A 13,642-nucleotide genomic window follows, 5' to 3' on the forward strand; every position below is an offset into this window, starting at 1 on the left:
TTATCTTTCAGGTGTGTCTTTATAACAATACCAACATCTCGAGGGTTTCATGTCACCAAAATAGATCAAATTGAGTAAAATCTATAGTTAAATTAATTATACAGTTTCTAATTGGTCAATTTGTTTGTACATTTTTGGATCATGACCTTTTTTTTCCAGGTCATGAGCTCAAATTTTTTATTTCCTACAAAATCAGGCCCTCCATATATCATGCTTGGTTAAGAAAACATGACACTATCATAACATCTCGCAAAGTATATCTGAACATGTTTTTTTTCTTGTTCATATAAATCAGTTTTTAGAAGAAAAGTTGGAAACTCTACCTGATCACATCATAATCTCATCTAATTATAGGTGAAAAATAAATCATTAGCAAAACACAAGCTTATATTGAACTTCCTAATATCTATTCACATATTTAATATACATCTCCAATGATAAATGGTGCAAAAAGTTTTTAACAATCTCATTTTAATAAATCAAAGAACACTTATCTACAAAAGGTGTAGATGTGATTTATGAAACTACAGTACAATCATTGTAGATCTTATTTACAATTGCTGAATTTTCATCTCCCCCCATGAAGTCCATCAAAGATCAGTGATGAAATTCAAAATCAGTTGTGTGCTGCTGAAGACATGTTGACTGAGAACTGACAGATTTACAATGGGGAGAGAATTACATCCAATCCAATCAAAAGAACTGTGCTCATTTTACAGACCAAATTTAAACCACTTCAATCTAAAAACTGCATCTTTTATGTGCGAGAGTCAGTTTAACAAACATAGTGCTGAAACCATCGAGTCCATCAAAGATGATGATTTAGATCCACAGGTTAATATTTATGACTCAATTCAGCAAAACTAATGATGATTTGCCCTGAGGCAATTTTAACCAGGCGTCAGTTCAATTATTGCGCCTCAACCCTTGCGCACACACACAATAGAATTTGGAGTGACAGCAGAAAATAAAATAGTAAGGATCCTATGCACATTTATAATCTCATACAAAGCTTATCAAGTCAAATGTGCACAGCTTTTTGAGGTTTTCTTAAGGACCCAGAATGCATAGTTCAGACGGCTCTGGTGCTGGGCCAAAAAGGGGGATAACGAGAGAGGAAAAGAAAGCGGGGTAAGGGGAATCTGGGGTTCCAGAAAGCATCAACAGGGATGCAAATTTATAAAATGCTAGAAAAATATCAGTGAATGTTGTAATGGGGAAATTCTTCTTTATATCATAGGCCTCGTCAGTGCTCGGATGTTTTCAGGAATCCCAGATTTATAAACAGGGAAAAAGTTGTGCATGAATATTATTTGCTTTCAGTTAAGACTTGCAACAAACATAGTCAACACATATTAAGAACAAAAGGAAAAGTGCATAATCAATAAGAACATAAAAGGCCACTTTGTCATTTGGTGCTTTTTGTTTTGTTTCACTCCATAAATACTGCTACAGCATCGCCCTGATCCAAGGCCCAGAAATAAACAGTTGTGTAACATGTTCCCCCATTGGAACTGACAACTGGAAAAAAGGATCAAAGCATAAAACAATGATTCTTATTAATCACTGAGATTCCTTCAGCGCCTCTGCTGCGTTGCCTCCTGGTGTTAGAGTCGGGTATTGCTAGTCCGACAAGGGAAGTGCAACAAATAGCTTTCTTCCTCCTAATACACATTTTCTGAGAAACACAGCAAATACCCATCATGAGGAAATCAACTTCAAAAACTGTGTGCTCTCAAGAACCCAGCTGTTACTGCAACTGCACGAATACTTAAGACAGACGAACTCTGGACTCTAAATACACTACATTGCACATTAAAGTGTTCACAAGAGCAATGAATGGAATGTTTCAGCCTAAAAAAAAATCCATAGAAAGACATGAGTAGAAAAGGTGTAAACTCCAATGTTGATATGATGAGTAAAATGCACTGGCACTGCTGTTTCATATGGTCCATAATAATCAATTCAACAAATTTACATGTTGCTTTTACCTAATGCAGATATATAGAACTCTCGACCAACCAGTCTGTAATATGGTAGCACTCAACTGGGAATCTACTCTGATCACCTTGCAGAGATACAGTGTGTCGCATTATTGAATAGACTACGTTTATAAAATTAGGAAGCCCATTAAACTAGTGGGTAAGGTCTGGAAATATAATTTGGGATACTTTTACAGATCAAGACTGACTAAATAAGACTTTACCCCGAGTGACAACAGGTGGAAAAAACACCTCGCATCAGAAATTAATGTAAGATAATAACCTGCAAACAGGAAACAGTCACCTACAAAAAGTAGTTTGATTTCTTTCAGTGTCTCATGCTGAGAAGGCCATCTTTAAAAGTCTATACAATTTAAGGAATTAAGTTGAAACCTTAGGTGTAAGGAGCAACTGTAAAAAACAATAAGACATTTTGCATGTAACAGTGGCCACAGACTACTGGTAGAATTAGGAAGCGATAAACGTTTGTTGTTCCTAGAAGATAAGCATGGGACAAACCCGACAGGAGGAGGAAGACAAGTGGAGGAGGATAAAAGAGATGGATTTCAGAGTGTGCTCTGTCCAGTTCTGTCCAGTGCGGGACACAGTTAAGGCGATGGTGGATGCCAACTCTCCCATCTCCTCACAGCAGCGTGCAGCGGAAGAAACTGTTCTTCTTGGGTTGTTCTGTGATCTTTACTCCTTGACTGCTGCCCTGTGGGTTGTTGCCCTCCTGGAAGACACGCCGCGAATGACAAGGCACAAATATGAGAACATGAGAAACACCAGAACATTGCCCGACACAGAAAGCAAACTGTATCCAAAAGAGCCAGACAATTCATTTTCCACTTTTCTATGTGCTTACCAGCTTCTTGTCAATTTTCGCTTTGATGTCTCTGGCGAGGGTTAAGAATGCCTGCAGACGGGAACAGGTCAGAAAGATGTTACCATAATAATAATGATGACAAGATGAAGTAACTGATCACTACACATTTGTAACATGCATAAAGCAAGCAAGGAGATAGCCCATCGCATTTTAAATACTTAATTTATACTATTTTAGACTTTTGAATAAAGCAAAGTAATCAACAAAGTGTGTGAGCAATATATCAATGACCAACATATAGACTTTGTCACTAAATCAAACACACAGGATTCAGGATTGCAGGGGAGTGCTTGATATTCAATATGATACAAATAACTAAATAATTGTATAACAAAAGGCAAAAATGTGCACGATGAGCACACACACACAGTCTATGGGTCAGCAGTGAACAAATTATGTGGTTGGAGTATAATCATGGCTATGGCTAATTTAATGGTTAAATATGACCTTGTGTTAAACATGGAACCATGGATGACTGGTTGATCATTGTAGTTTTGAGCTGACAAGGATCCTTTACAAACAAAGACATACATTGTTCCACTCCACACCTATGTTATTCTGCTTTAAATTCTGCGGCCATTGTGTAGTCTGTAAGTGAACTAAGCTTCAGAATGCACAGGTTTGCTGAATAAATGAATTCTGTGTATAAAGTGTAGGTATCATAAGATGTTTTGTTATCCATTTTCTGTTGACTTATTGTCATATTGTTGAAACAGTTGATATGGACAGAAAAAAAACTGGATGAATGGAATTATTTAAATGAATGCAATAGTCTATACGTTCATGATGATCCACAAATACAAAAAAAGCTAAACCTTAATCCAATTCATTGTGGGCAGTGGATTTATAAAAGATTATTCTTACACAACATGCTACAACAATGACCAGAGCCTCAACTCTTAGCAACAAAACAGCCAACTGCAATTGAGTCATAGCAGGAAAAGTGTGAACTCACATTCTCAACATTGATGTTCGCCTTTGCACTGGTCTCCATGAACTTAATGCCGTACTCCAGCGCCAGCTGACATCAAGAGAAAAGAGGCAGAGTAAATGTCAGTAAAGAGAATACATGTGTACACCAAGAGAGCAAGCTACTAGTGCAATGTTAATCAGGTTCTCAGTGCACTTGACTTGATGCATCTCCCCACCTGCTCTCCTCTATCTTTGGACACCTGTCGCTTGTCATTACAATCACATTTGTTCCCAAGCACCATCCTCTCCACATCCCCTGAGGCATGCTGTGAATAATAAAACAGGAGATGTAATCATACATATCAAAACAACACATACACATATACACAGGTAATGTAAACAGCAACATTTGTACAGAAGCAAGTATACACACAAACTCACAAATAGGCCCACTCAACTTGTGTAAAATGTTTTCTTACCTCTTCTATATTCCGTATCCAGTTCTTGATGTTGTCAAAGGACTTCTCGTTGGTTATGTCAAACACAAGCATGATGCCCTGGAGATTTCATAGAGGAGAAGACAACTGTAAGGTCATTCCCTAGTCATTTTCCTTAGTGTATTAACAGACTATAAATAAAAGGATCTAATGTGTTTTTGCTGTTGATTTCAACATGAATTAGTGATGGATCACATGATTGTGCAGCCTCAAGGGAGAGCAGGGCGACCTTAATCAATTGTTTACGATGTCCAAGGGACAAACACATGCATCCAGTTAAACATGAGCTAAAGGACAGGCTAACACAAAGCACACAATAATACACTGAGCACACAACTGAATTCCCCGATGTGACAATACAATATTAACCACAATGCCGGGTGTGGCTCTGGGAAAAGTTTCAGCTGAAGTGCTCACACATGAGTTGATCCACAGATGCTGAGATGATCTGAACTATACGAGTTCAGTGTGGGAGTTGTGAGGCTGGTGGTGCAACTTACCATGGCTCCTCTGTAGTAGGCTGTTGTGATGGTCCTGAACCTCTCCTGTCCTGCTGTATCCCTACAAAGAAAACATTTTTATTTTGTATTACAAAACCTTGCCAACACCACCACTATTTTTTTAAAAACAGCTATTTGATATGAAATCTGTATCACATTTTCAAGTTGTGTGCAAACTAGTCGGCACTAGACCCAACAGTCTGTTACGTGGTGTTGAAAACTGTGAAGCCAGCCACTTTCAGGACAATAAGTACATATGGTTATATATTCCTTCTATAAGTTTATATTAATGACATAAACAAAGCTTAGATTTGTCAGATTGAGTATGGGAACACACATGTAGCAACACAAGGCTGTTTAACCCTGGTCCCAGTTTTGTTTAAGAGCTAACATATCACTTACTACCGCTTTATTGATAACAAAAATAAACCAGATTTTGATCTTCTCATCTAAGATTTTAGTGAGACAACAAGTAAGGTTATAACCCCAAACAGTCATGTACTACACAGTGGTACAAAAGTAGGTATCACTTGAGTTATTCAGTTTCCTGAATCAAATGCAGAGTAAACCAAGAATAGTCTCTGCCATTACGGGAAACCACAGTGCTACAAAGCTTTAAACACAGGAAACCAACATTGTGTCTTGTTTAAGAGCAACGTGACACGGACAAGAAGATTGTCATTATGAGAGCAGATATAAACAATGCTTGCAATTCCTAACCCTAAATATCTTATACTAACTAGAATTTTAACTATCATGAGTGTTCAATAGTTGGATTATATTTAGATAATAGGTATTAACTGGTATAAAAATACTTTATTTGCACAGGTGCACAACACTTTCAGTTACCAGTTTATTAAGTACACTCTACAATCTAATCTACACAGCCTGATTCAACAATGCAATGATGAAACACACCCAACCTTTATGATTACAATGTTCGGTTTGTGTTTTAACTATTTGAGAGGTCACTTTAGTTTCTATAATTTGAAGTGCTGGTTGAACTGTATTGTGTTTGACTGGGAGGTGTCTCTAATATGTTGTCCACCCAGTTTATAAAGAGGCAAGACTAAAGCACCTCCCAGTGTAACATCTTTCTACAACTACCACGAAGGCAGGAGTTTAATCAGGCCTGATGTGATAAACAACAGCTTCAGGTTTAGCTTGATGTAGCTGGAAACTGAGTATAATGATGGAATCCATCATGGGAGAGGGATCCCTCACGCGTGGCTCTCTCTGAGGTTTATTCCCATGTTAATAAGCTTTTTGTTTGATAGTTTCTGTGATTGATTGAATGATAATTGTTCACAATCTTTAAATCTTTCAAGGAAGCTGTGAAATGAGAGACGTTGGAGACGTTCTTACCATATCTGTAACTTGATCTTCTTCCCATCTAATTCTATTGTTCTGATCTTGAAGTCAATACCTGAAGGAGAAACATAACAAAAACAACTATTTAAAACCCCGTTATTCAGACAACAATGGCAAAAAGTTGAACAGTGTCAAGTCTCACTGATAATTTGGAACATTATGTAACGCAGGCTGGGGGCTGGGGGGAGCAAAGTACAGGCAGCTGGTCATATGAAGGAATGACACTGCCCATAATGCTAGCTGTGCAGGCTACACACTTTGTAGCCTGTTAGCTCAACTTGACATAGTTCCTGTGTGTCTATTATCCGGGTAAATGTTTGCGTGGGGTACGAGCCAATGCACACAACTCATTAAAGTGACACTAGTAAGTGTAAATACATGTTGAGTAATCAGTGACAGGTCTGGAAAAGCCCCTCTAAACGAAGCCGGCAGGGCTGCTTCCTGGCTAGCCGCTAGCACAACACGAATGCTAGCCAGAGGGGTGACTAGCAACAAATTAGCTCGACAGGATGGGCTGCTCCTCTCACACTTTTCCTCCGAAGACAACCCCGCCAAACGCCGCCTTGTACTCACCTATAGTCGAGATAAACGTGGAGTTGAAGGCATCCTCCGAGAACCTGAACAGCACGCAGGTCTTCCCGACGCCGGAGTCGCCGATTAAAAGAAGTTTAAACAAGTAGTCGTAAGTCTTCGCCATGTTATTAGCCGTGTTACTAGTGCTGCGGATATCCCGCCCGGTGTGGAGACGTCAGAGCAGTGAGCAGCCGTGTGGTCAAACCAACTGCCACTCTGCGCTGTCGTCGTGGCTGCGGAAGTCGCGGGGTGTGCTCGTTTTCATGCACGCTGTCACCCGAATTAAAAGAGTTATTGATTGATCAAAGAGAAAGTAAAACTTTCTTTACAACAAAGGAATGGTTTCTCTAAGTGTTACTTAATATTGTTGTGTAATCAACTTAAATAGAAGACAAATATTTAATGTTCAATGACACTTGAGTCAGACCTGGTTTCACTCATGCCTTTATGACAATCTACTGAATTTATTACATTTTTGAAAATGTAATATATTAAAGTTTATTTCACATATTAAAGTTTAAGACCTGAGCTTCCCAAACAAAAGAGGCCCGTGGCCCCAGAAATAATCAGCCAAGCCCCGAGGCTAACATCCAGGTTGGTACATTAGCAGAAATGTAGCATGACATTAAATATTTTGTATAATAGTCAAAAATAATCATAATCTCCATATTGATCAGAAGAACCATGGTAACCATTGTGGCCATAATCGGCCCTCTTCTACTCACTCATAAGTTATACCCATATCATACTTTTTTAAATATATATTTTAATATCTCTTAATTTAATTTAATTTATGTTGATGTATTTGCTAAATGGAACAATTCTTGACCCACCTGCTATACCTCCAAACCCACCAGTGGCCTTTGGGCCCACTTTGGGAAACACTGGCCAGACCATAGACTGTAAATAATGATGGACAATGCGTCCCTACTTCTTCTGAACCATCCAGAAACGAAGCCAAAATATCCAAGACACGAGTGCTGCCATCTTGAGGGAGTAACTATTGAGGTATAGAGCTGTGGTAGCAAAGACCCGCCCATACATAAGCTCAACTTATTATTGTCTCCGCTGTCAATCATGATGTTTTACCACATTTTTTATGGCATCAGATAAATAATTAAAACCCAACTTATGGCTTGTACGAACATCAGTGTGATAAGAACTTAAACTCCTTCCAAGTGGACTTTGACTTTTTAGTTTGGCTCATGTCCTATCTAATAACAAAGAAGAGGCAGGATTTATGAGCTATGCTGCAGGAGTCCACCAGTGATCAAGCTATTTGGCTTCACTTTTGGGGATCTGTCAAGTCGTCCATCTTCATATACATTCTATGGCCTAAACCATGGGCCTAGATCCATGGCCGGATAAACCTCCTGGGCAGGTAAAACATTGTTGCTGGCTCGATGAGAATGTTGTAAAGCACTTTGGATTAACAATGTTGTGTCTTAAGTGCTATATTAAAGAAAGCTGCAGTTAAAGTCTACAAATCCACCAGTACAACAGTGAGCTAAAACGATTGCTTTGATTAATCATTTAGTAGAACGACCAAAACTTAATGGCAACAAATTTTACAAGGTATACATAATTTGACTAATTTCATTGCGATAATACTAAACAAAACGATACACGTACCAGATTCTCACATATGAACATTTTATATTTTTATCATAGTACAGAGCATATTTCTAATATTTTACTTTTGGTGTGAACACAAACAAATAAACAAACACTTCGATAGAATAGAATCAAATTGATAAAAACTAGGGCTGGGCAACGATTAAAAGTTTTAATCGCGATTAATGGCATGATTTCCCTGATTAATCACGATTAATCGCATTTGTATACGCAAAATCCAATAATAAATTAAAAAGTAGTGAATTTTATTTTCAATGTTCTGCCATATGAACGAAAGTGCCATAACATTTGTTGTGCAAACACTTTTAACATCAGTATTTAATACAGTAGCAATTAAATAAAATATTCAGTGTAAATCTCAACTTAACAATGTTATCAAAGCAAATACAAAATTAAAGCTCAATGCCACTGCCAGGGCATTAATGTTATCCTCTTCGTTATAAAAAATCTATACTCCTCCCTGCGCCTAACGTAGTCTGCCGAAGCCTCGCTCCGCTCGCTGTTTCGTTGAGTGATTTGCTGATATCAACTGTGTGTTTTGCATTTAGGTGATATTTTAGACTGGAAGTACTCCGGTGGTAAGAAAATTCACCTTGGCAGTGGCTACAAATTACTTTGGTTCTGTCGACTCCGCCGCCTGCAAGAACTTTAAAATGAAAATGGCCATGTAAAAGCTCCGTCAGCAACAGACTTTCACAAAATAAAAGCCTGACTTTCACAATAAAACAATAAATAATCAAACCTGAGTTAATGCGAGATAAAAACCCAATTTTGCAGCTGGTGAGCTCAGTAAAAACTTTACAGATCATTTCTTAAAACTGGATTTAGACAGAGGAATGATCAAAACAATTACCTAGTTACCTGTACATCTTTTGTATTTGACTCCCACTAATCATACATGTAATTGTAATTTGTAGGTATAATAGCCATTGTTCATAACATGGACCAGTTCAGCCAGTACTATGAGTGACCCCGCCCCTGACGAGAAGGACTCCGCCTCCTGGTGTCCTCTGGTACTGAACGTTCATCAGCAGGTTCAGAACAACAACAAAGAGACACAGAGAGGCTGATCACACTTTAACACGTCCTATTTGTTTTAGACAAAAAACCCGAGTGATCTGAACAAACATGCCGGTGAGTGAGTAGTTTGTGCTGCTACAAATCATTTTATTTTGTTTTATCCTTGTACTTCGTTTGTTGTGGAGAACTATTGTCAACCCTGCTTCTTTGTGGTTTTAAAATCAACTCGACGCGTTTTTTGTTTTTGTGGTTAGGTGTTGCAAATGAAGTGTGTCTGACAGGGAGCTGTTATAAAGTTTGATCAGCTGATATGTGGAGAGTGTAACATGAAATCTGTCAGTGTAGCTGTCAGGATAATGTGTGAACTTGTCTGGACATGTCTGTGCACTTGCTCTTACTTGCGATTCATTCCTCAGACTGTAGGAGGCACCAAACCCAAACAGTGGCCTCATCATTCAATGAATAAGTGACGATAAATAATGAATGAAATCCTTCAATGAAAAATCATGTTGGTCTCTCTTCATTGCAGCTGGCCAAGGATCTGATGCACCCCAGCGTCACTGAGGAGAGGAGGCGACACAAGAAGAAGAGGCTGGTGCAGAGTCCGAACTCCTACTTCATGGATGTTAAATGCACAGGTTAGGACCTTAGGCCCCTACTGCACCACACATCTCATTCCCAGACTGATGTTACAATGTATTTGAGTATCATCCTTTATTGTTATTTCTCTTTTATTCTCACATTTGGATAATTTGCAGGCTGCTACAAGATCACCACCATCTTCAGCCATTCACAGACAGTGGTACCTTGTTCAGGCTGCTCCTTAATCCTCACCCAACCACAAGGGGGGAAATGCAGACTAACTGCAGGTGAGGAAAATGTCCCAAACTGCTTTAATTACTCAATATATAAACAAATAAGTCCAGCTCACGGTTTTGTCGATACTGAGATAATAAAATTGTTCTTTTCCGTCTCCCTAGGCTGCGCCTTCAGACGGAAATAGCCTCTTACTGAGCAGACGCACCTGAGCATCCATGACAGGAAGGATGGGAAAAGGATTCTGAGGCTCAAACTCTATGTTTATGATTTAAATGTGAGACGAGAAAGAAGAGACATGAAAAGACATAAAATTCCCCGTGGGGTAGAGCAGGTTAAGGGAACCATATATACATTCCTATGTGCTCATTGAATTGTAAGTATATCAGAATGATATAGCAAAGCACATGATGAAGTAATGATTACTACTTTTACCAAGACAATCATGTTTCGTGTGTTTGTAATCATCAAAAATGAAAAAACAGTCGGAGGACTCCAGATTTCTGTAAAACATTTATTAGACTGACATAAGAGGGGGTGGTGAATGTAATATTTCAAAAGAGCCATTATAAGATGTGAGGCGCTGCTCATGGCCCTGGCACAAGATGAAACCATGACGACCATCACAAACAAAAAATAATAATAAAACATTTTGAAGAATTAACTGTCTAGTCTTATGTGTGTTCTTTGGTCTTGAGATTTCCCCTGGCAAACAAAAAAAAAAGTGGTGTAAATGAAACAACCCAATCCCACCCCCCAGCCCAACGGAAAAAAAAATATCAAACAATACGACTTACCTACCATTATTCTACTATATACAATAAGTATCCATGGTTGGCAAAACTTAACCAAGCTTCCAGTGGTTTGGGGTTTAGCTCGCTCATGTAATACAACATATTGTAAGTCTAGTTAATATTGGCTACATGATGGCATGTTGTCGGCGATGGTGCAGGAGGCGTCGATGAGCAGGTTGTGCTTGAGGAAAGGTCGTTCATTTCATGGCATTGATTCCCACATCCCATGAATAGAGATGAAGTAAAGCGATGCACTGTAAATACTCTGCATCTTCTACATGTAAGCTTCAGCATATTCAGGCAAAAATCCACAATTTTTTACTGAGGACCATGTGTCTTGACTTGTTTTATTTCTGAATGAAACCTTTCCATGAGCCCAGCTGTCCATCTCGCACACAAACAGAGTGACGAGGACACTGCGGAGACAGACAAGTTGATTGTAGCCTCCTCAGGAGTTAGAACATGATCAGAAACTTCATGACTTTAAGCCACCACTGGGTGGCACTTCAGAGCCACACTTGTGCAGACTGAGAGAACCCCTAGCACCATCTGTAACCTGTGTAATAATAATAATCAGACAGAGGCTTTAATGTATGTGCATATAAAATGGGAAAAATTAGCCAGTTTAAGTGGTTGACCGAATCTGAGGTTTCTTTGGGTGTTTTAATTTGCCAGTTCTTTTCTAAACGAGTGGTCAAAAAAACATTTCTGTAATCGCAGCTGGAGATAAAAAAAAATAAGTGATGGTTTCAAAACGACTTCCCATCCCCCCAAAAATTAAAGAAAAAAAGTTGTGCCTTAGAAAAAAAAAAACTTTAAGGGACAAGCATTAAGTTAATCCCCCTGGTACATGGGGGGGAGGGGGGGGGGGAGATTTTACAGCTCGAACTGTGGAATGGAGTCGAACATCTAATGGAATGTGACGTGACGATCTCGTCCTCTGCAGTTTCCTCTCTGTGTGTTTATAAGCTGTTCAGTTCCTGCAGGGTCTGGTCCAGGACTTGGTGCATGCCCAGATTCTCCTCTTTGGCTCTTGATAAGTTCTCTGTTGAGGGAAAGAAAAGTGACAGAGTGAACCTCAGCAAATAATACTGTTCTCACAAATGCAATATCATGCCAGTTCACAAAGTGGGTCTGCCAAAAGGCTTCCCCTGAAGAACCAAACAGAGCACTGTGTAACTAGACAGTTGATATGCATGACTACTTTGGGTAAGTTGTGCCACATGCAAAATATTCAACCACACGCAGTGTCGTCCATGCATGAACTGCAGACTCTTAGTATGGAACCGTGTACGGACTTATTAGAAGACTTGTGTGAAACACTGTGGAGGCATTTACTGTATTAGACGCTAAATTGATCTATTATATCAGAAACAATTCAAAAACACATTTGATTTAAAGGGGTTTTCAAGGGTTAAGGGGGATCGGAAAACTGCATTAATTCACAGCAAAACCAAACAAAATATCACCAGAAGAGCTCACCTTGTATAACTGATATTCAGATGGACAATGTACAGTCACAACCAATAGTACAACAACAAACTGCTGGTTGCCTAGTTAGAAAAATAACAGTGAACTTTGTAGGAAACTGAGGCTATGGGTTAAATATTTCATTATTCTGTTTAATGAAAAAGCTATATGCTGGTACGGATCATCAAGAACAGAGACGTAAGCTGCAAAGTAGTTTTTAATTAGTTCATTTGCATAGTAAGATGAGCAGAAGGCACATTCAGAGAAAGTCAGGAAAGAGTGGAAGTGAGAGGCAGAGAGAAGCAGAGCATCTACAGAGAAGTCATGTCATTGAGGGCATGGTCCAGCTCCTCACTAATGGCCTTGTACTTCAGCTTCTGCGCATACAGTTCATCTGGAGGTCAGAGGTCGACAGGAAGTAAGGGCAGGTGTCAAGGACAGCGGCGACACAAGCAAGCCAAAAGCGGGACGAGAACGAGAGACAGATGGAGGCAGAAAAAAGTAGAGGGAAGGAAGGAGAAGACAAAAAATAGGTCAGGCCTATTTTTTTAAAGATGCAGAAATTGCTTGGAAGAAAGAACGATGCATCGCTAATTATGTCAGTTCTCGTGCTACGTGAGCTTTGAGCATTTTAAACCTCACTGATTGTCACATAAAACCGCTCCAATAACTCTATAAACTCAGCTGCCTGACACCTAAAAGGTGACTACTCTCTACAACATGGCCGACACAAAGCCAAGGTCCCTTGGAAACAAGGACCTTTTATTAGCTTTATTAACTTAGGTAAGGAGTTTCCATACATTTGGGAGGAAAGCATTTTCCTTTCTGCAAATTATGTTATGCTGAAATTGGACATTCCTTCCTGGATCTGTCAACCTGAACTATAACATTGTGCATGTTATTAAAGTCTTACCCACAGGAAACTGTTAAACCTGGTGATTCATCAACAGACATTTCCTGTGCCCTGACACTGAATGTAACCTTGTGACCAGACGACTGTGTATGTTGGTTCTAAGTGGAGCAAACCCGCAACATTATGTTCTATATAATCCGAGCTGCACTGGTCTCATACCTTCCAGGTCATCGATGGACTTTTCCAGTTTGGCCACTGTCCTCTCTGCAAACTCTGCACGGGTTTCAGCCTGACGAAAACACAGACACAATGTCACAGGGTGTGCGACAATGA

General features: G+C 39.2%; 3 protein-coding genes across 7 annotated transcripts in view; 1 reads left to right on the plus strand and 2 right to left on the minus strand.

The window, feature by feature from the left end:
• Positions 1-6,936, minus strand: LOC133010215 (ras-related protein Rab-8A-like). The gene is made up of 8 exons (XM_061077710.1): positions 6,722-6,936; positions 6,143-6,203; positions 4,778-4,838; positions 4,260-4,337; positions 4,017-4,106; positions 3,824-3,889; positions 2,848-2,898; positions 1-2,715 (listed from the first exon to the last, which is right to left on the minus strand). Exons 1-8 carry the CDS (start codon positions 6,843-6,845, stop codon positions 2,626-2,628), a joined length of 621 nt encoding a protein of 206 aa, XP_060933693.1. The 5' UTR covers positions 6,846-6,936; the 3' UTR covers positions 1-2,625.
• On the plus strand, positions 6,664-10,856 carry LOC133010216 (small ribosomal subunit protein eS27-like). Of its 2 annotated transcripts, none has more exons than XM_061077712.1 (4): positions 6,664-6,830; positions 9,906-10,014; positions 10,135-10,245; positions 10,357-10,856. In XM_061077712.1, the coding sequence occupies exons 2-4, from the start codon at positions 9,921-9,923 to the stop codon at positions 10,377-10,379; spliced, it is 228 nt and encodes a 75-aa protein (XP_060933695.1). In that variant the 5' UTR covers positions 6,664-6,830; positions 9,906-9,920; the 3' UTR covers positions 10,380-10,856. The 2 variants fall into 2 exon arrangements, with proteins under 2 accessions (XP_060933695.1, XP_060933694.1); XM_061077711.1 differs by lacking the exon at positions 6,664-6,830 and adding an exon at positions 9,362-9,490.
• tpm4a (tropomyosin 4a) overlaps positions 10,693-13,642 on the minus strand; it is a 21,000-nt gene continuing 18,050 nt past the window's right edge. For 2 of the 4 annotated variants that reach the window (XM_061077705.1, XM_061077707.1), the window contains 2 exons: positions 13,529-13,598; positions 10,693-12,031 (listed from right to left, as the gene is read on the minus strand). In XM_061077705.1, coding sequence (XP_060933688.1) covers positions 11,949-12,031; positions 13,529-13,598 — 153 coding nt within the window. In that variant the 3' untranslated portion in view covers positions 10,693-11,948. The other 2 variants (XM_061077706.1, XM_061077708.1) reach the window with 2 other exon arrangements.

Source organism: Limanda limanda, chromosome 9, assembly GCF_963576545.1.
Source record: "Limanda limanda chromosome 9, fLimLim1.1, whole genome shotgun sequence".
Classification (NCBI taxonomy): domain Eukaryota; kingdom Metazoa; phylum Chordata; class Actinopteri; order Pleuronectiformes; family Pleuronectidae; genus Limanda; species Limanda limanda.

Excerpts from the sequence above, each read along its gene's own strand:
- LOC133010215 (XM_061077710.1), bottom strand. The coding sequence starts at position 6,845 with ATGGCGAAGACTTACGACTACTTGTTTAAACTTCTTTTAATCGGCGAC. Across the intron at positions 6,204-6,721 it reads CACGTTTATCTCGACTATAG|GTATTGACTTCAAGATCAGA; the intron begins GTGAGTACAAGG and ends TTTCTCCTTCAG. Across the intron at positions 2,899-3,823 it reads CGAACATCAATGTTGAGAAT|GCATTCTTAACCCTCGCCAG; the intron begins GTGAGTTCACAC and ends TCCCGTCTGCAG.
- LOC133010216 (XM_061077711.1), top strand. Across the intron at positions 10,015-10,134 it reads CATGGATGTTAAATGCACAG|GCTGCTACAAGATCACCACC; the intron begins GTTAGGACCTTA and ends GATAATTTGCAG. Across the intron at positions 10,246-10,356 it reads GAAATGCAGACTAACTGCAG|GCTGCGCCTTCAGACGGAAA; the intron begins GTGAGGAAAATG and ends CCGTCTCCCTAG.